General features: G+C 40.6%; 1 protein-coding gene across 1 annotated transcript in view; it reads left to right on the top strand.

Moving 5' to 3' along the window:
- Positions 1-472: 472 nt before the first annotated feature.
- The window catches only part of LOC137191782 (eukaryotic translation initiation factor 3 subunit H), a 69,413-nt gene continuing 49,603 nt past the window's right edge, over positions 473-20,282 (top strand). Inside the window, exons 1-2 of the mRNA XM_067602170.1 lie at positions 473-628; positions 8,636-8,792. Of these exons, the coding sequence (XP_067458271.1) occupies positions 527-628; positions 8,636-8,792 (259 nt within the window). The 5' untranslated portion in view covers positions 473-526. The remainder of the gene's footprint in view (positions 629-8,635; positions 8,793-20,282) is intronic.

Raw genomic sequence — 20,282 nt, 5'->3', positions numbered from 1 at the left:
CACAAGATGAAGCCAGATTTCTCTGGTGACCCTTTGGAGGGGCCCAACCCCTAGGTTGGGAACCATCAACTAGCTAACTGTAACTAGCTTCACCTCCAGCAGCTACAACAGTAACATGCTGCTGACACACTGATGTTTCAGTATTAATTATCTAATGACGTCATATATAATAATATATCAGTCAGAAGGACCAAACCACTACTTTTACTGCAACACTTAAACTACACCGAGCTGATAATACTTAAGTAATTTTAGTTAAGTAGTATTTTTCATGCAGGACCTTTACTTTTAATAGTGGAGTATTTTTACATTGCTGTGTTGGTGCTTCTGAATATTTCTTCCACCACTACCCTCAACAACCACCAAACAGCTTCTAATTAATCACAATTCACGAGTGACACAAACAGGGGGAACTGCTCACTTTCAGCTCTTGTTGCTTTACGGACAGGAAAACGGACCCGTGTTTAACGGAAAACGTCCGTCACAGAAAACCTTCCTCCCTTTTTCCGCGTGTGGCGGCTCACAAATGGCTTCACGTAAAGACTCTGGTTCAGTATCTAGCACCGTGATGACTTCTACAGGCGGCACTTTGGACTCTCCCGTCAAACAGATCCAGATTGAGGGTCTGGTAAGTGACACTCAGATGAATTTCGGTGGCGGATGTGAGAGAAATGTGAGGATGCTGAGAGTTACTTGATGTGGATGCTAAAGTGTGAGCATCATCATGGCGGCGGACTGATAATGTTAAGCAGTTTCTTATGCTTTTAATACTTTACCCGATGTTTATAATGTATTTTACGGTATTTAATCCAGTACTTTACTGACAAAATAGATCAACATAATAAATAAGTCAATATATATGTTGTATTTGCTGTTTACAACCTCCCAACTAGGTAACAGGCTAATAGTAGGCTAACAGTGGACCGGTGTTTCCGTTTAAATAGTGACCGTTTTAACTGATGTCCGTGGTTGCTCGTAGTGACGGCAGCTGTTGAAAACACGAACAGAACACGTATGTGTCCTCTTAAAAGCCTTAACTTTTCTTAAATTGAATGTTCAATACAATATATAGTATATTCGTATGGTCGTTTTATCTCACCTTATGTAAATTAAATGGTGTCGCCAAGAAGAAGCACTCACATTTCTTCACTTATTTTTCCTGAAGTTAGTCTTTTTAAATTGTAGCTTGTTTGAGAGGAAACGCTTAGTTTGTTTGCAGTAGCTCACACTGATGATGGGTCACAAATTAAATGGACGGTAGGCTGGTCAAACCGAGTGGCTACTGGCCGCGTGACCAGAGTTTATACAATACAATACAATATCTAGCCACAAACTGAACATATTGTGTGTACACAATGACAAACGGCTTAATTTGTTGTATACGGGGCACTTTCCGATTGAGGATAAATATAACATCCCAACATAGGCTAACGTTAACGCTGCACTGCCAACTTATAGGCTACGGTTTGTTTCCCACTTAAAGAAATGTTACAGGTGAATGCGTCTTGCTGAGCACAATTTAACTTAAATGGTAAGCATAGGGAGTAGTCTTTTCACTTGCATCCATTAGAAGGTCTAGGCTTTGTTCCACACTTAGTCTTTGATTAACTTTAAAGATCCATCCAGGCATGCTTTAATCTGCTTTAGATAATATTTTCAATTTGATATGGTTTTTCCACAGCAAAGTTCAATTACCAAGTTAAAATTATTAAAATGATCCTTTTCCAATTGTAAAAAAAAAACAAACAGAAGCTATGAATATGCTGTTTTAAAAGGTTAACTTCTGTACATAAGATATTTTGCACTTGAGGCTTCAAAACTCAGACTTAAGGTGAACACAGAGCAACTTCATTGCCCTTGCACAGTGAGGGTCAAACACCTTAGTGGAGTCACAATAAGCAAAACACATTTTTGAATGGAGGGGGACTTACACATTCAAATACAGCAATGTTAGAGCGATCAATTTAAAAAAAACACATCAATATAACTGATATGCTAACCCCACTTCATTCTGCCCGTACAGCACAAAATCACTCTTGATTGCCACTAGATTGATTTTTCAAAAATTCTTCAATGACCACTTTTTCTTTGGTCTATTTTGTTGGTTCTCAGATGAAAACTTGAGTACTTTTGAAGATATCTACTGCAGACTGAGTCAGTTTCCTTCCAGTTCAGTGCTAATGTTTTGCAACTCAATATAGTTCACAACTTGGGGGATTTGGGGGCACTATTGCAAGGAAGTGTATTAAAGTGCAGTTGGATATTGAAAGCAAATACATGCCCGTTTACTTTTGTGCCTGGCTTTAGTTTTTTGGACACACATGTATTTTTGTGTATTTTGGCAGAGGATTACCTATTTTTAATGATTCTTATGTCTTACTTTTGAATTTTTTTCTTAACATCAACGTCATATTTAACAACTGAAATGTGGCACATATGTTTTGATTCTGTAGTACCTCTGTATAAACAGCAGAGGACAAACTTGCTTCACTGCCATGCACTTACATTCTCCCCCCTCCTGCCCTGAACTGCACTGGACACAAAGCAGCTCATTTGCCTGGTGTGCCTGAACGGAGTAGCAGGACTTTAACTTGCCAGCTGCTGCCTTCCTTTTATCTTGCTCATTAAAGTTGCCCTAGAGTCTCAGGCCCTAATTTCAAATCTAAATATTTCACCTCAATGTGTATTATTTAGACCCCTAATGAGATTTTCTTAATTCATTCTCTCAGCGTTATCAACCAAACATTTTAATCGCAGCAGTTTAATTAAAAACAGTCGAGACCTGTTTAGTGTGTGACCTCATTTGGATTCAGACTTTTGAAAGAGAGGTGTCTATTTCAGGTAGAGTTATGAAATGCGTTTCACCTGAGTGCATTGATATGCAGCAGTTGCTGTTGTGTTGCGTCATGACCCGTCTGTCAGAGGTTTGGCTGGAGGGTTGCCCACAGACAGCGTCACCACTGCTCTGTAGTAGAATTGCTTGTTTCCTTGCTTTTGAAGAGGTTTTAGTTGAGATGTTGCCACACGACTGGAGCGCTGCACAGTGATGGGTTCTATTTAACACCTACTGAGATCACACAATTGCCTGCATGTTTGAAAAAGACTGTTCATTTATTCTGACATACGACATGTTGCAATGAGTCACAGGCAACAATTGCCTCCCATGAATTAAGGACAGGCCAGAGCACTTTGTACAGGACATTTTTGCATTGTGATTTGAGAACTCTGGGGGGTAAAAAAAAAGGGGAGGGAATGTGTCAATCTTGGGTTAATGTTAACATTTCTTGCAGTGGTGGCAGTCGCAGACATTTTCTTTGGGTTTTTTCCAGTGAGTATATGAATGAAGAAAACACTGTACCAGAACAGTCCCTTCTTCCCTTTCCACTTGCCTCAGGTCTCTCATGCCGAGCCTTGCCAGGAAAGTGTTCACACTACATGACACAGATCAGCTGTAACGTACACAGACAAAAGAGATGACTTACTGTCCAGTGTAGAAACATATGTTCCCATCTGTCTAGAACAGTTACTAACTACTGTGTGTGTTATATCACATTTCCATAATACAGAATCAGCTATTTTATGTTTACTTGATATTTTAAAGTTGTAGCTAATTCTTCAGATTTCAGACCTGGTTGATTTTGTGACACCTGTGGTCACAGCAAACACTGATTTAGTAGTTATTTTGTCAGAGACACAACAGAAGGGCAACTAGTGTATCTTACTATAGCTAGACAGATGTATATTAGCTTGTTGTAGATGTGAGTTATTGGTCCATATGTCATCCAAATAAGTAACTAGAAATTGCTGTGCAGAAATGCTTGTTTAGTATGTATATTGGTCATAATTTTAAAAAAATATAGTATCAAAATTGTTTATGTTTTTAAAAAAATACTTGAGGTCCATGTATCATTAATGGATTTTGTAAACTCCCAAATATTGATATAAGTATTTGCCTCAAAAATCCAGTATTGGTCAGGCTACAGTGTTTACAGCACAGCCAAACAAACTTGCATGGGTTTAATAAAAAAAAATCAGTCAAAAGTAATTGCAGCCACAATAAGACTTCATGTTGCGCACAGTGCGAGTTGTTTTCCACACAACAGCAGAGCACAGTGAAGTGCGGACAAGTTTGAGGTGTGCAGCCTGTCACCTGCAGCTCTTCATCTAACAGCTCACCGTGGCTGCTCCTTATTGTTCCGTTACTCCCTTAAAAAGAAAAAAAAAAGATTTAAAATAAGAGAAAACAGAAAACGACTGACTTGGTTTGCATTTCATGTAACTGCTGCACAATAAATGCCATTGAGTGTTGCCAGTTGAATGTTTTAATGTGAAGCAGCAGTAGTAGGCAACATTGGGTTTGCATTAGCAGTAACTTAACACAACTCTGACTATGCGTTAGGAAAGTGAACGGAGGCTGATATCAATGAGATAAATATAAAACTGGTAACACTGGATTACATGCAGGCATCGTTTCCTGTGAATCCCTCATACACTTGCAGACAATTTGAATCCAGTGCAGGAATGGCAGACTCCACCACTAACAATGAAAACTAATTTATAGCGAGGTAATTACAGAATGTATACAACCATAAATAGTATCAAAACGGTTTGATTACATGAAAATTGTATGCGTTATAATGATATTCTTACATTCAGTGGATGTGCACTTAAGTAACCAGGTTAGTCAGAGAAAGAAGGTTACGCAGGTAATAAAGAACATGTTGAAATGCACTGTTGTAACCTGGTTACAGTAAATCTGTGTATACATGCAGCAGATCATAGTGTGAAAATGTGTGAATTTAACAAATAGTCAAATATTCAGCGGTGGAAGGTGGTGCATTTTGTATGAGACATTTGTGTCATCTTATAATGTTTAGTGTGAGAATTACTGCAAATGAAATTGAATAGCAGGCAGCTACTAAAGAGCAAGCAGAGTTGGGAATCTCCATAATGTGAACATAATCTCTGTGTGCAGGCGTTGTCGTTAAAACTCACTTTACTTCTATATTGTTTCTTTCCTCACATTGCAATAAAGCTAGCCATTGGTTGTTGCCCTGGTCACTGTCATATTTCAGTCTCAGACTACTTCGCACTACAAATCAGACTTGACCCACCAAAATCAAACATGTTTAAAAAAAAGATCTCCTCAGGCCAACAGGCAAAAGCAGACTGAATGAAGTCGGAACCTGCCGTGCTCCTTATCCTGGCTTAACCCAACAGATGACTCATGCCACACAAACATGTTTTCTCTGTCAAGTATATTACAGCCAACGTTGAGGGTAGAGTTCGTCTCCACATCAGCGGCGCAAGAAAGAAAACTCATTATGGCGTCGTCTCTCTCGCTGTACTTTCTCATAACTTGAGCCCTGTTGTGGCGGGAATATGAGCCCTTTTGTGTGAGTGAGAGAGAAGATTTATGATAAGAATTAAAGGCAGCCAACGGGGGATTTGGACCGCAATTGATTTTGCACAATTCAATTTTAAGCTTGTTGATTTATAATACGCTGTCCACATATCAATCTTGGGCGTCTCCACATGAGGTGAGCTCACTGGGCTAGCTAGCTGCTGGTGAGCTAGATCAATAAAATTGTATTATGTGTGTGTGTGTATGAGAGTGAGAGTAGCAGGGAAACACAGCACAAGAGAGAGTTATCCTATGTGCGCGCGTGTGTGTGTGCACGCGTGCGCAAACTTGGAGCTTTCCAGGCTTTGCTTACAATACCTGATGGCATTTACTCAGCACCAGGAAGCAAGCACAACAAATCCACAAAACCCCCCATCCATCCTTCCTTCCTTCCTTTCTTTTGGTGCGGGCTCCTCTTCAGTTCCCTTCTTCAAAGCATTTCTGTAGATTCAGGAGTTTTTGTAAAGCCCTGCTCGAATTTAGCTTTATTTATTTGACCTTCTTAGAGTTGTTTTTGGCCAATTGTCCATCTCTCACCTCCTCCTTTTCCAGACAGTTGCTATTTAAGTGTGTGATGAACAGATTGCCAAGAGTTAGATAGCTGAAAGCATTGTGTATCCCTGCTATCTGCTCTCACTGATGGAGGGAGACTAGAAAAGCTATTTGCTGGCAGAAAAAGCAGCCAGACACTCAAAGGAGTGCGGGGGGCTGCCAGGGCTTCACTGTAGCCCTCTTCTCCCTCGCCCTGTCCCTCCTTGGTTTCCCTTGCTCTCATTGGTTCACCTGTCTGCCCTTCTTGCCCTCATCTGGTCCTTTCCTGCTCTCATAATTTCTTTTTTTCTTCTGGTTTCTCTCTCTCTCTCTCTCACATTTTCACTGTTTCCTCTTTGCTCTCTCGTCCAGCCTGCTCTCCAACTTCCCCACTGAGTTCTCATTCTTACATTTTCTTACTCTTTCTCCCCCTCTCTCCATCCATCTCCCCCTCCTCTGACCTATTGTTCAGACCTTCCTCCCCTCTCAGTCAGAGAAGCCAAGGCAGGCAGGCAGGGAACACGATTTGTTTTTCTCCCCACTCCACCCCATATCGTCTCTCTTCTCGCGCCCCGAGCTCTTTTACTTGTTGCATGACAGGTCCGCCGCACCATTGAAATAAATCATTTTCCAGGACAGATGCAAGTGTGTGTACGCATGTGTGCACGTGAGCGAGTGAGACCAGTAAGGGCTCCCTCATGGTGGTGATGGGTGCTTTGTTGTGAGCTTTGCTCCAGGACTGCCACCCTGCTACTGCGTGCGTGCGTGAATGTGTGTATTATTAATGCCTCTGGCTGTGACCTGCCCACACTGTTATCAGCGTGATTTATGCTCTCCCCCTCCACACTATGCTTTCAGCTTCTTGCCCTGTTCCTGCTCATTTAGACGCTTTGCCTTATTCTCTACTCTTTGGCTCCGCTGTTTTTGTTTTTTTTTTGCCGGTCAGTGTGGCTCACGATGGGTGAGTGTATGTGTGTGCGCGAGAGCCTTTTTGTGAATTGCGTGCGTGTAGAATTAAGCCATAGCTCTTCCCCGCAGTCCTTGGTGTCGGTGACGCAGCATTAGAGCTCAAACCAGCTCCTCAATCATGTGGAGGCTTGTCCTATTGGCCCATTTTTATCTGGCATTAAAAATTAAACACATACAATGATGCATGGACACTGTCCAGATGAGGCACGGCAATGTTGGATATCAGACTACAAGTCCAAATTTACCCTCCCACTGTATGAGGGAAGCATTTTTCTTAAAATTTCACTAAATTCAGGTTTTATTCTTTATGTGAGCTGCCTCTTCCCTCTCCAGTGTAAATTGCTTGAATACTGACTGGCCTTGTACATACTCAAGATCAGTGATGCACCAGTGTTGAAGCCTGCAGGTGGTGCTTAGCACTCAACTTACCACTCAACCACAGTCAGTGATTGCCTGAATAACTTGTCCCAGAATTTCCTCTTAACATAATACAAAGGTTTTTTGGCAATTCTGTGGTTTTTATGTAAGAGCTCAGTACCCAGCGAGGAGTGCAGATTGGTGTCAGTGGATTTATTATGTAATTTAGTATTGATGTAAGGGTGTTTTAGTGATGTGCTGGATATGCTGGATAACTGATATGTGCTCCTTTAACTTTAACTGTCCCTTACAGATAGCCGCAGTCCTTTTAGGCACCAGGTGACTATGCTATGAGAAAAACTGCAAAACTGTGACTTCTTCAATTCACTTTTAAAAGATGCAGAGTAGGAGTATTGTATAATAGGTTTCCAGAGGGTGGAGGTGGTGATCCAGCTAAGGGTGGGATGCTCCATGTAAGCGTGATCACCTATGAGGGCTGCACACATTTTTAGGAAAACTGTGAAAAATATAACTGTTTGAAAGGCAGTGGAACAGTATTTATATAACCACGTCCAGTCCTTCCTTACAATCTATCACACCCACTACATCACTATCCTGCATGCTGCAGGGGGGACAGACCTTGAACGACACAGTGCCACCTATTTATGTGTTTGTGATACTAGAAATATTTCACAATTCACATAGTCAAAATGCATTTTCTTAACTATAACATCTTGTTTTGGGTGCCCATGTAAGTAAGATGAAGCCTCCTAATGCACAAAATAAAATTTCAGAGTGATGAAACAGCTCACAATCACTTGAACTCCTACTTATCTATTGATATTTTCATTATTTTATTTCTTCAGTATGTTGGAAAATATTCTTCATTATAACCTTTCCTCATTAAATACAGTATGTTCACATATTACAACACATAATGTTTTTTTTTAATCAAGCACTAACTCAACATCATCGTCCCTCAATACTTTCCTATACATTAGAAGACAGTTTTAATGTACACTGGAAGAACATAGTTATATTTGGTTAGATGTTTTCCCATTGGTATTAATTACGTGGTTTAAAATAATAATGTGTTAAGAAAAAAAAACAAGAACAGAGAAAGGAAAAAAACTTATCTGCAGCAAGAGAGATGAAAAATCAAAGGATAATCAATTACATTAACAAAAAGCAGCAGCAGCCACAAAATTCACAAACAATGGGCAAGATAAATAAATTGGCCCTGGTTCAGAAAATGAAATCATTTTCCAGAAATGCTTTTTGAAAGGAGAGTAAAGCCTTTGTCCCTTCCTCTCTTTCTCTGTTTTGCTGAAGTAGTTCGATATCACAGTGATATTGTTCTTTCTGTTTTTACAGGTGGTGCTGAAGATCATCAAGCACTACCAGGAAGAGGGCCAGGGCAGCGAGGTGGTTCAGGGCGTCCTGCTGGGCCTGGTAGTTGACGACCGGCTGGAGATCACCAACTGCTTCCCCTTCCCTCAGCACACCGAGGATGATGCAGACTTCGATGAAGGTAACCAAGAGCAGTGCACTCTTTCTATTTATTCTATCAGTCCTCTCCTGCAGGTGGAAAATGTTTACTTCCCCCCACACACGAAAAACAACATCACAACAGAGTCTGAAATGAATACCTGATAAGCACCAAATGCCAGTAAAACACGTCCTTAGTGGTCTTCAGCGATGGGGTCTCCTGTGACAATGGCTGGTAAATTTATGGGCTGGTGATATTTAAATGGTTCAGTAATATAGAGGCTTTGGTCTTAGCCTGTGCTCAAATTTTGAAACCACACTAAAGATTGTTTTTTTTGTAATTTGTATTCTTCTCAACTTCATCATTAATTGTGAAGTTTCAAATTCACACACAGTACTTGCCAAACTCAAGCACCAGAATACAAAATATTAAGGTATAAGTATTAGTCTGAGTTAGCTTGTCTGTTACAGGAAAACTGAAAAGTTAATTTCAGACATTGTGTCAAATTAATTAATTAAAAACAATATAAGTTTGAACACAAGCAACTGGTCCTTGAATCCTCCCTGAACTGATAGTAGAAATGCAGCAAAACTGTGGCTCAGAACAGATATTACCTCCAGCCTCAACCTAGAAGTTTGACAGGACACAATATAATACTAAACTGTGTATTAGTTTACACAAATGCCTTCTTGAGGGATAGATTAGGGATTGCCATTTAAGCAAAGCACAAAAAATGCCACAAATATTAAAGAAATGACAAACTGTCAAGGTTAGGAGCCAAGGTATGATCACATCAACAACTCATTTAATGTCTGTGTGTGTGTTTCCTCGCCGATGTGTGTGTACGATGTCCCCAGGCACAGCGTTGAGGACAATGCTGACTTTTAACTAAGCTAACTAGGTACTGACTGTCCTACGCTGTCAGTGGCAGGGTTGATGTACGAGGGCGGTGGTGCAGGGTTGGAATGGCTTCAGTCTTTGGGTTACAGGTGGGTGGCGTGAACGTGCACCGGCTTTTATTTAGTCTTTATCCGCACACGTACGCTTTCCTGTCCCCCTCCTTCCTCTCGTCAGCTTATGTATCAAAGGATGCCATGTCCTCTGACCTTAGCCCTCCTCCTATCAAGACGTGTTGTTACTTGCACCTTGTTAGCGCAGCAAAATCTGCTACAAGCCAGACTGAAGGATGGGAAGGTGAGCAGATGCGGGGAGCAGAGGAAAGGGAGAAAATCCAGCTCTAACAGGCCTCCACTGCTAACGAGCAACTGTCAGAAATTCTGCAAGATACACAAGCGCCAATGGTGGCTAAAGGTTGTTAGTGTCAGGAACATCTCCCTCTCTGTGTGTACATCTGTGGTGGTGAGTGTCATGGTTTGTTGTGTTGTTGACTTTTGATGTGCTGGATTTTCCATCTGTCACTCCCTTTAAATTAACAAGGGCTTCAGTGAGGAGCGCCTTGCCATGAACCTTTGGGAAATTTACGTAGTTAGAACAGAATCCGTCTTAACAGGGCTTTTGATCCATCTGCAAAAGGTGTCAGACTTCAGGTTACCTGTCAGTACGGAACTACATTTGAATGGAAATGTGTTGGGAGTCATTCATGTTGTGTTTGTACTGGTGGTTGTTGAAATGATTTTGAATTGAGAGGATACAGCAAAATGTAGACAACTGTAGACTACAGAAGGATTCGTCTCTGCACACAAAATGTATTCGAAGAAAGAATTTTATCCTACACACCATGATTTTATCCAGCAAATCACAGCCACAGAAAGAATTACTTGGAGAAATAAAATGATCACACTGACAAGAAGTGAAAAATGGATTTAATGCCTGTACATTTGGTCTTTTTTTTTTTTTTCCTCTCATATTTCAGCCTGCATTTTCTACCCACGCACACAGCTGACCAGTCAAACCACTTCTTCTATCTCTCTCTGTCGTCTGCCCTGTAGCAACTAATTGTTACCGGGGGTGGGAATCCACGATTTGATTCGATTCCGATTCTTTGGTGTCCAATTTGATTTAGAATTGATTCTCAGTTCAAAACCGATTCTCAATTGAATGAATGGCACTATTTTCGTTTTTTTGCTCCAGTAAACTGTCTGCCAAACGTTTCACTGGTGTCCTTATTCCACTGAAATACAATATGGAACATAACTATTAGATAAGATAAATGGTCCGCAGCCTTTTTATGTAAAAAATTAACCGCATTAATTAATGAATTGATTAATTTGAAAGCATCTTACAGTCTTCTGCCTGTACAAGAATAACAAAATGAGGGGGGGGGGGGTAGAGTGCTCCGCTGTGTTATTATTAACGTCATGTCTCCAGCACTGGAGAGCAGCCTCTCTGCTGCACCATTAGCTCCGGGGGAAAGACGTCGTTGTACAAGACGCTGAGCAGGTGCAGGGTTTTTTGAGGTGAAACAGACTGAGTACCGAGTTATTTTTTTCACTTCAGAGTTGGTTTAAGTTGTGTAAGTGCTGCAGTATGTGTTGGTCAGCTGGTCTTGTTTGTTTCTGCTGGAGTTCGCTGCTCCAATGCGCTAATGATAGTCGCTGAGTCACGGTGTAGAAGGTTCACAATGGACTACATGTTCATCTTGCAAAGGTTATTATTCAGACATTAAATTAAAACATGCTTGCAACTGCTGCTGTTTGTGAAGATGAATTACTACATAACTCTAGCGTGTGTGTGCACTGTAGACTCTCCGGGTGCTGCAGTGCCCTCGCAGTTGGGCTCTGCCTTTTCCATTCCGTCAACATCACGTTATTAACTAACATTTAGAAAATCGATTTTTGACATTTGTGAATTGATGCAGAATCGTCCATGTCTGCATCATGATGCATCTAGGAATCAATTTTTTTTCCCCCACCCCTAATTGTTAATATTTTATCCGTGCTGTTGTAGGGGCGGGTTGCCTCGACCCACTGCAGCTGTCAGCAGACGACAGAACAACAGAGTTTTGTTGACATGTGAATTGGACTTTAATGTCTTTACGGAGCATCTGTGCACTTACTCTTGGAGACATTGATATTCTGCTGAGGATCCAGAGCCCACCTGCCACATGAATGCCATGAGGTTAAGAGTGTGTGTCTACCCCTCTCAAATGATGCAGTTCTTATAAAGGTGAATATGTATTAACCTAATACAAAATAGATACAATGTCATCTATTGGCTAAAAGCCACAAAGGATTTATATTGCCGTGCCAATAACGACAAACAATGGGCAGTGACAGTCTGGTTAATGTTAGTCCCCTTAGAGAATGCAGTTTTCAGTAAAATACTGCTGACAGGCTGTTGCAGAGTCAATGTCACCTGCCTAAATCCAGTAAGTTCAACAACACCAGGTGGGTGTATGTTCTTGCAAATAAACATCTCTCAATTATTGCCTTAAACTAGAAGAAGTTAGGGGCAGGTGTGCTTCGGAAGTAGTTGTTCACACTTAGGTTTACTTGTAATAGAAGTAATGTTTCCATCAGCACTCTTTCTCATTCTGTACCAGGCTAGCTTTTTTTCTGGAAGTGGGTGGCCTGAAGTAGGTAGGGAGAGGGGAGGGACACACACACACACACACACACACACACAAACACTAGAGGCACAGGAGCACAGACAGTGAGTTACTACAGTGTTTTACAGTGGTATAAATTTTTGATGAATTTCTCTCTGAATGTGGTTAGGACTGTGTTTTTTGTATCGATGTAGCCACATCTTTGCCTGTTGTATTGATTCTCTGATCAGTTAATCGTTACACCCTTAGATAAAGCTTGTCATGCTGATACTTTGGGTGAAAGCATGACTCAGCAGAACAGCATGCACTACTGTCACAGCCAATCATGCACCCTGGACACGTTTCACTTGCAAGGTCTGCATTTGTTCCTGAACTGCTGCTGTTGTTGGTGTTTGCGTGTGTTTATACCTGAATCATCTTACACTGACTCATTGCCTGGTCCCTCAAATCAGAATTACTCCTTCAGTCTATCTCTAAAGGAAAGATGGACCGAATTGGAGGCTGCATGACTGTGTGTGTGTATGTGTGTTTGAGAACGAGCGTGTGTGTGTGTGTGTGTGCTATGCTGCTTTTTCATCAACAGGTGCCAGTGTGGAGCTGCACTTGCAGGGCAGACTGTCAGCGGCAACAATATGAGTGAGAAAAGGGGAGTAATCGAGCGCGAGGAGCAGAATCAGCCTCAGATAAAAAAAAAAAAGAAAAGAAAACCTTGGCTGAACCCCAGCCCACCTATCTCCCATGTCCTTGCATACACTGTCCTTGTATCATTGACAAAATGTATGGAGAGAGATGTAGAATTGCAGGCAGTATTCTCAAGGCATTTTGTGCACTAGAGGCACGCAAGTAGCATGTTAATAATGTGCTTCGGCCTTCTTCTTTTGTTATGGCATCAGTGATAATACAAAGAAGATGTATCCTGGAACAGAGAGATTATGCAGGGACAGCAACACTAAAGAAAATTTAGATCAGACCTCGCAAGGTAGTAATTGTGATCACCTCACCGTCCCCCAACACACAAACATACCTTCCACTTTAGTTTTACTGATTCAAGAGAAGTTGTATGCATTTGTTACATAAGAGAAGAGATGGTAGTAGCATAACATTCCAGATACTTAATGAGGCCTAAAGCTACGTGACCTACATTAGATCTCAGAAGGTCGTTAGTATTGCTGATCCCATTGAGATTCAACACTTAACTCTACACTTGATGCCTGTCCATACAGTTGGCTCCCAGTGGATCTTTCCAACCTCTGCACACTGTCAACACTAGGGATGCAGTGATTAACCGATTTCACTATTAACATCACTTTGGCCCTGTTCACGCCTGGTATTAACATCCGTCTTGCATGATCCGATCACAAGTGGACAGCTCTAAATACAGGTGTAAACGCACCCAAGATGCATTGAGGACGGATTGAAGATCCGATCACTCAGACCACATTCGGAGGTGGTCTTGGCCGCATGTGGCCACATTCATTTGGCAATGTAAATGCAATGCGTCCTGGACCACATTGAAGGACCACCTGCTCAACCAACGTTCTCTATTTTCCGGCAGACTAGGCAAGGAATTGCATTGCTGCCTCCGGGTCCAAAGCTGTTCAACTTGTTTGATAACAGGATAAACAATTTAATTTGTTTTTCATGTGAATTAAAAAACGGAATCCACCTCCTGTTTTTCCCGTTCCCCTAACCGCTTTCACTCTTCAAATCGACAGTTAGGATAGTAATTCAACCAAAACCAGAAACTAACTTGTTTTTTGCTTGTCTGTCTAAAAAAAATATTTCAGAAGCTAAACATTGCTGGATAGTTTCCTCTTTCCTGTCAAATTGATAACGACAGTTTTTAGTTTTTGCTGTGCTGCTCGACATGATGAGCTCAGGATTTATCAGGAGGGCGGCTGCTTTACTACAAACAGCATGAACCTGGACTGTGTGTGTGTAACAGCTGACCTATTGGATGTATAGAAGAAAACAGAACATTATTAACATTAGATCCTGACCGCTGCTGTCGGCGTGTCGGAGATTTGAATAATCAATGAAGTTATGCTGCTGTGTCTCGTGCGTAAATGCGCACAGCTTCTCTCGATGGAGAGACGCAGCTGCGGGGAGATCATTCTCGCCGGTTAATAACGAATGAATTTGCGAACGGAAATGATGTCTGTGTTTATTTGCATATAAAGCAGGGAAGTGAGATCCGATCACAAGTGGTTACTCAAGATGCATGTGGAGACGCATGTTAATGTCAGGTGTAAACAAGGCCTTTAAAACGTCACAGTTTTGTAGCCATAAAGACTCAGCTACACCGAGTGTTTCTGTTCTTACTCTCAAAAAAAGGGGCATTATGGCACGCAAAGTTACACATGCTGTCACAAGCGACTCCCCTTATTTGTGTTTGAGGGAGGCTACGTAAGCTAAAGGAGACGAGAAGTGCTCTGGCAATGTCTGAGGGACCCATCTCCAATTTGTAAAACTTGCCAAAGAAAAGTCGCTGCTAAAGGATCCAACACCTCAAACCTAAAACAACAACATCTTCGAGATCACCATCCAGCTATAAACGCTCAAGCGAAGGTAATACACTAAGTAATTTAAAAATCATTACTTTAGAGGCGAGTTACATAATGAAACATTGAGTTGGTAGAGAATTAAATATAAAAGTGTCACTTACAATCAATGAAGTAGCGGTGAGTTAAGAGTTGGGCTTTCAGCAACGTAAACCAACAGCCACAATGCAGGAAAAGAAGCATTACACTGTTTATAAATTACCACTCACCGAAACAGCATGTAATCCCCTCAAGGGCTTCAGTGTGACCATTTACATCCTGTTGCTTCCTCCCATCTGTGTTGAGTCAACACTGGTATGGTAGGTAAATATGCCAGCTGTAAAAGACTCACTTAACATTAAGATATTCTAGACTTCCAGCACTATACCATGGGATCTAATTAATTGCATATCAGTGATAACACCTGCATAAGAGATGTTCTCAATTTCTGTCTTTCATTTTTACTAAAACTGAAAAAAAACAGACTAGATTTTCTCAGGCTACATGTAAAAATTAGACTAATTATTAAAATAGATGATTGAAAATGAATTAAAAAATAGGCATAGATGAAAGTTGATGATAAAAACACTTAAGTTTATTACCTATGTTAGTAATATTTTCCCCTAGGGGATCAATAAAGTTCATCTTAATCCTATATTGACAATAATAATGATTAAAAACACCATATTTTAAATGTTAGAATTCAAAGTAAGCCATTACTGCAATGTCCAATTGCAGTTCATGTCGGCATGGATTATTTCTTTTCCTTTTTCTTATTCACTGTTAGACTGCGGCTGGTACTGCTGCAGTTCAACCCACTGTTGCAGAATCCTTGGTGAAGTGTCTTATGCTCTCTCTTTAAAACAAAACATGATCATATGATTTTATCCATCTGTAGTATTGTGGAATAAATTAATGCATAATAATCATGAAACTGTGATTTTTTTCCTCAGATTACAATCGTACAATCAAAATCTATAATTGTTGCATCCCTACTCATCATGTATCTCACGTTTATTGAAAATGACTCTACACCAAGTTTTGACAGTGTGGGAGTTTATTTTTCCTTGTTTCACCTCTTGCATGTACTGTGATGCACCTGTCTATTCTTATACAGGTTTACAAAACATTTTGTTTTCAATTTTTTTTTTATACTTTCAACAACTGCTATCATAAAAAACAAAACAAAACAGGGCAGCTGCTCCCATCTCACAAGCTTATGCAAACGGATTGCACACTGCACAAAGCCCACTGCCCGGTCCCAAATAAGCAGAGGAATGACGCAAGTGAAATAAGTGGCTGGAAAAGAGAGCCAAGCATTTAGCAAGCCAAAGAGATGTAGATATTTATTTATAGGGGGTTGTGCACCAGAACGAAAAAACTCCAGCGAATATGTAAAATGCATCATTAAGTTACTTCTCATCACAAGGTATGATGACTATATTCAATATGTATGTGATATATTTTGCTTCAATCTGACTTAAATATCAAACACTTTAAAGACTGAACTCTTGTATTGTTAATATCAGTTGGTTAAACAACTGATGAAGTGTGACTCGGTGCATTTCACAGGCTTATAAAGCATGATTGATTTACCTGTTTGACTCATAAGCAGGGATTTTTGTCAAGCTAACCATTGCTCAGTTGCACTTTTGGTAAGTACATTTGATATTCAACCCTTGTCACTAGAATTCAACAGCATGAGGAGGTATCCTGAAGGTAGAACAAAATTAGCTGGCTGTTTCTCTCCCTTCACCCTCCGCTACCCTCCCTCCTTCCTCCTCTCCTTCTATTTCCCCCTCCCGTTCTTCCCTAACTCACTGCAGGTAAGGGAGATGCCTCCGCCCTTCTCTCCCACCATTTCCCTTCTTCCTTCTTGGCAATTAGTGACTCTGCTTCTTTCCAACAAACATCTTTTTTTTTATCCCTTCTTTATCTTTCTCTTCCTTCGAATGTCCCCACCTACCCCCTTCTACCCTAGAATCGTCTACCCCAACCATAGGAGGATTAATTAAGCAAAACACTGTTTGAGACAGAAATGATGTAAGCACCCAATCAATGTCCTGTCGGGATAATTATGTCCCAGAAATGCGTTCATTTTATCAAAATTATCAACTTAAATGGCCAGGAACAGGTTTCTGTTGAGCTTTTTGGGAACGGAGCAGTGCATCGATGACGAGATAATTAAATATTTGGAGTAATTGCAGTGTCTGTTTTAAGGGAGTACCCCCACTAGAGTGAATATAACTACACCAAAAAATGGTAAAACTTGCAAAATGGAAAATGTTTGATTGATGATTGTAATTTCGACTACAATTTGGCTTTTGTATATTTATGATGTATGTATTTATGATAAGAGGCTAACATATATATCATTATATGTCTATGTATATGTTTGTGTGTGGGATTCCCCCAAACAAGTAGTTATTTACTACTTCACAGCGCTTCCTTCTGGTTATGTTGCTGTCCCATGCCAAGCTATTAGCACTCTGCCCAGCACAGGTGGTCGGGGCTGCCAAAGCCCCAGTCTGGGCTTCCTCTTTGCTTCAGATTGGCTCAGAAGATGGGAGCAGATATCAGACTGGTGAAACAAGCAAGTTTTAAGGGTGCTTGTTTTGTGATGTGTCCTGATTCAGTAATTAGACATGTGTTTTTGCGGGTAGGCTTCTTCGACAGCCAACACATGATGGTCTTTTCTTAGCCAAGGAGCGTTTCATTTGGACATATGACGTGACAACATATAACAAGGTTTTAGCTGTTCCAGTCCTAACAAGACACTTAATTAAAAAGAGCTTGCAAACACACTCTTGATGTACAAACAACCTGTAGTCATTAATGAGGTTGATTTTACTGATTGGCACCCCCTTTTCAGTTTATTTGTTGTTTATGTCACTCCTTCTGCCACTGTTTGAATTACTTTGCAAACCAATTAGCCACACAACTTCATATTGAATGGAATATGATTGGGCTGTGAGCTAGAGGAAAATGCCTCTCTGTAAGGGAAATGTGACTGCTGAGACTAAAACACTAAAAAGAATTGAACGACAGGAGCAAGTCCTTCTGAAATTCCAAGAGACTCTTCTCTTTCCATAGACATTCTTAAATAATAGATTGGGACACAGAATATGTTAATGACATGTCATTATTTAGCTACACATTTAGTGATATCAAATGTTGAAAAGGTACCAGACTCACAAATGTGGGGAAATTTGCAAATCCTCATTAAGAGTGTGTCTTGTGACTTATCTGGGCCCCAGGGGAAGCACTTACAATACCTCATATGTGTGTGTTTGTGTTCTTGAAACCCCCTAAGGCCCTCAAATGGCTCTCAAATGGCTCCATTTAAAGGCTGTGGGGGTATGTACAGATCATACTTGACTGGCATCTCCCTGAGTCTCTGGTTGGATATTTGCAGCTTTTAGGGTGGGGAAAAATTACACCTTCACCACTTTTATTACTGTACAGATTTAGTTGACCCCACATAAATCCCAGCAAAGTTTCACCCACCTTCATCTTTAGCTGAGGTCCAGTCAAACAGATTAAGTTGAAACTCCTGTGTAGAAGTGCAGGGCTTTGTAGTATCTGTCCAGTTGTGGTAAAACCTTTGCATACCTCTATTTTACTAATACTGTTTTTAATCCCAACCAATATAACAGAACTTCTGCAGAAAATCATTTTAACTAGACATTCCTGCAAATTTGACTTCACAGTTACTCTAATTAGCTTATTTCCACAACTTTGGGAAACAGTGGCATCTACAAAGGTTTAAGCAGTAGGCAACCTGTCAGTCATTACTTAGTAACACAACTCTTGGCAGAAATCACACTCTGCTTCTTTCCACCTGTTAAGTCTTTCTGTTCTTGCTTTGGGGTGTTTTGTTTTTTTAAAATCCCCACTCTTACTTGTAGAATATGCCTGGTTTGGAAATATTCTTGGATCATCTCGCATGCACTGGATGATTGAGCTCTAACTGATTTTCATTTTTATTTAAAGAGCTGGTATTGTGGAAAACAAGAAAAACTGAACTTTGAGATGGATTAGGGTGATAGTGGGGGCCTTCCTGTGCTGTAAAATTATTCATTTCTATCTCCTCTGTCTTTTTAAGTTATTTGAAATGTTGAAATTGGCTCAAGAGCTAGCGGTTACGTGGCCGAACTCGTTGCTACGTCACAACCAACAGTCACATCAAATATGCAGGGAAGCTTTAGCACGAGGCCGCCACTGCCACGCTGAGTGCATACGTAACTTCTGTTGTCAGTTGTAGCTAAGCTAGCGACCTGCAACTACTTTGTTACGAAACTTAGACACGATCTTACTGTTCTGAAACAACCTTTTTAAATCTCAACTGTGACAACAACAGGTTCCTCCCCTTCATTCATGACCAGACTCTGGTTCATAGACTCCTATGTACTGTCTTATGTGTCCAGCGGCAGCTTTACTCCTAGTAAACATGCAGTGTAAGGGAAACTGCATTATTCATTGAGTATTATTCAGATTGGCTGGTGGTGAAGGTGGGGGCCACACCTCCAGCCAATTCAAGTAGGTGGTCATTAATAATGCCAATTTTATGTGAATAGCTTGGGAAACAGCCTGCTGGAGGACAGAGGGGAATCTGGGTTTTACAGAAAGATGGATTTGGAGACACAAACAACTTTTGGTGAATTAAATGTCACAGATATGTTTTAAAATAGACTGTGTTTATAAAAATGAATCAAAAAAGACCGTAATACCAGATCTTTAAGTCTGGGAAGAGTTTATCATTCATTTTCAGGTTGTTTTAGCCTCAGTTTCTTTACTGACTCTTTGTGATTAGTTTCCAGGATTTGTTGATTCATTCTTCTCTCTCCTCAAACAACAGCCCTTTCTGAAAGCAGACATTTTGCCTTGTCAAACACAGGTATAACAGATGACATTAATCAGGGTTTTATTCCATTTAGGTGTCGCAGGTCCAACGCTCTGTAGTTGTGCGTGCTGGCTAACTGGTATGGTTTACTGGAACCTAAATGGAACAGAGCTATCATTAATGTTATTAGTTACACATGTGCTTTTCCTGCTGTGACAAGTCAAAATGTCTGCTTTGAGAAAAGGACTGTACTTCCTGTGCCTCTGGTTGCAGCATAACTCTAAGGCATAATAAATCCACAGCAATGTGCAACGGTTTGCAAGGTGTTTTTTTTTTTTTTTTCCTCCCAAAATGCTTCTCTCTCTCTCTTTTTTTGCCAGACATACAGTTTGTGGCCAAAGAGTTCAATTTTTGTTTCATCAGTCTGCAGCACTTTGGTCCAAAAAGCTTGTGCTTGATCCAAGTGTTGTGTTGCATACTGAAGGCAAGGGTGCCTTCTGATGGCGCTGCAGTTTGGATCATGTTTGTGCAAGCAATATAGTACTAGCAGTGTGCAGTATGGCTGAAAATGTTATAATATTCTTATCTTACAATAATATTTATCACAATATTTATATTAATCACAATGTATACCACGCCAT

This window comes from Thunnus thynnus, chromosome 10, assembly GCF_963924715.1.
Source record: "Thunnus thynnus chromosome 10, fThuThy2.1, whole genome shotgun sequence".
NCBI classification, from domain to species: Eukaryota; Metazoa; Chordata; class Actinopteri; order Scombriformes; family Scombridae; genus Thunnus; species Thunnus thynnus.
Note: the sequence above shows the minus strand (reverse complement) of the source record. Positions and strands in the feature narration are given on the sequence as shown.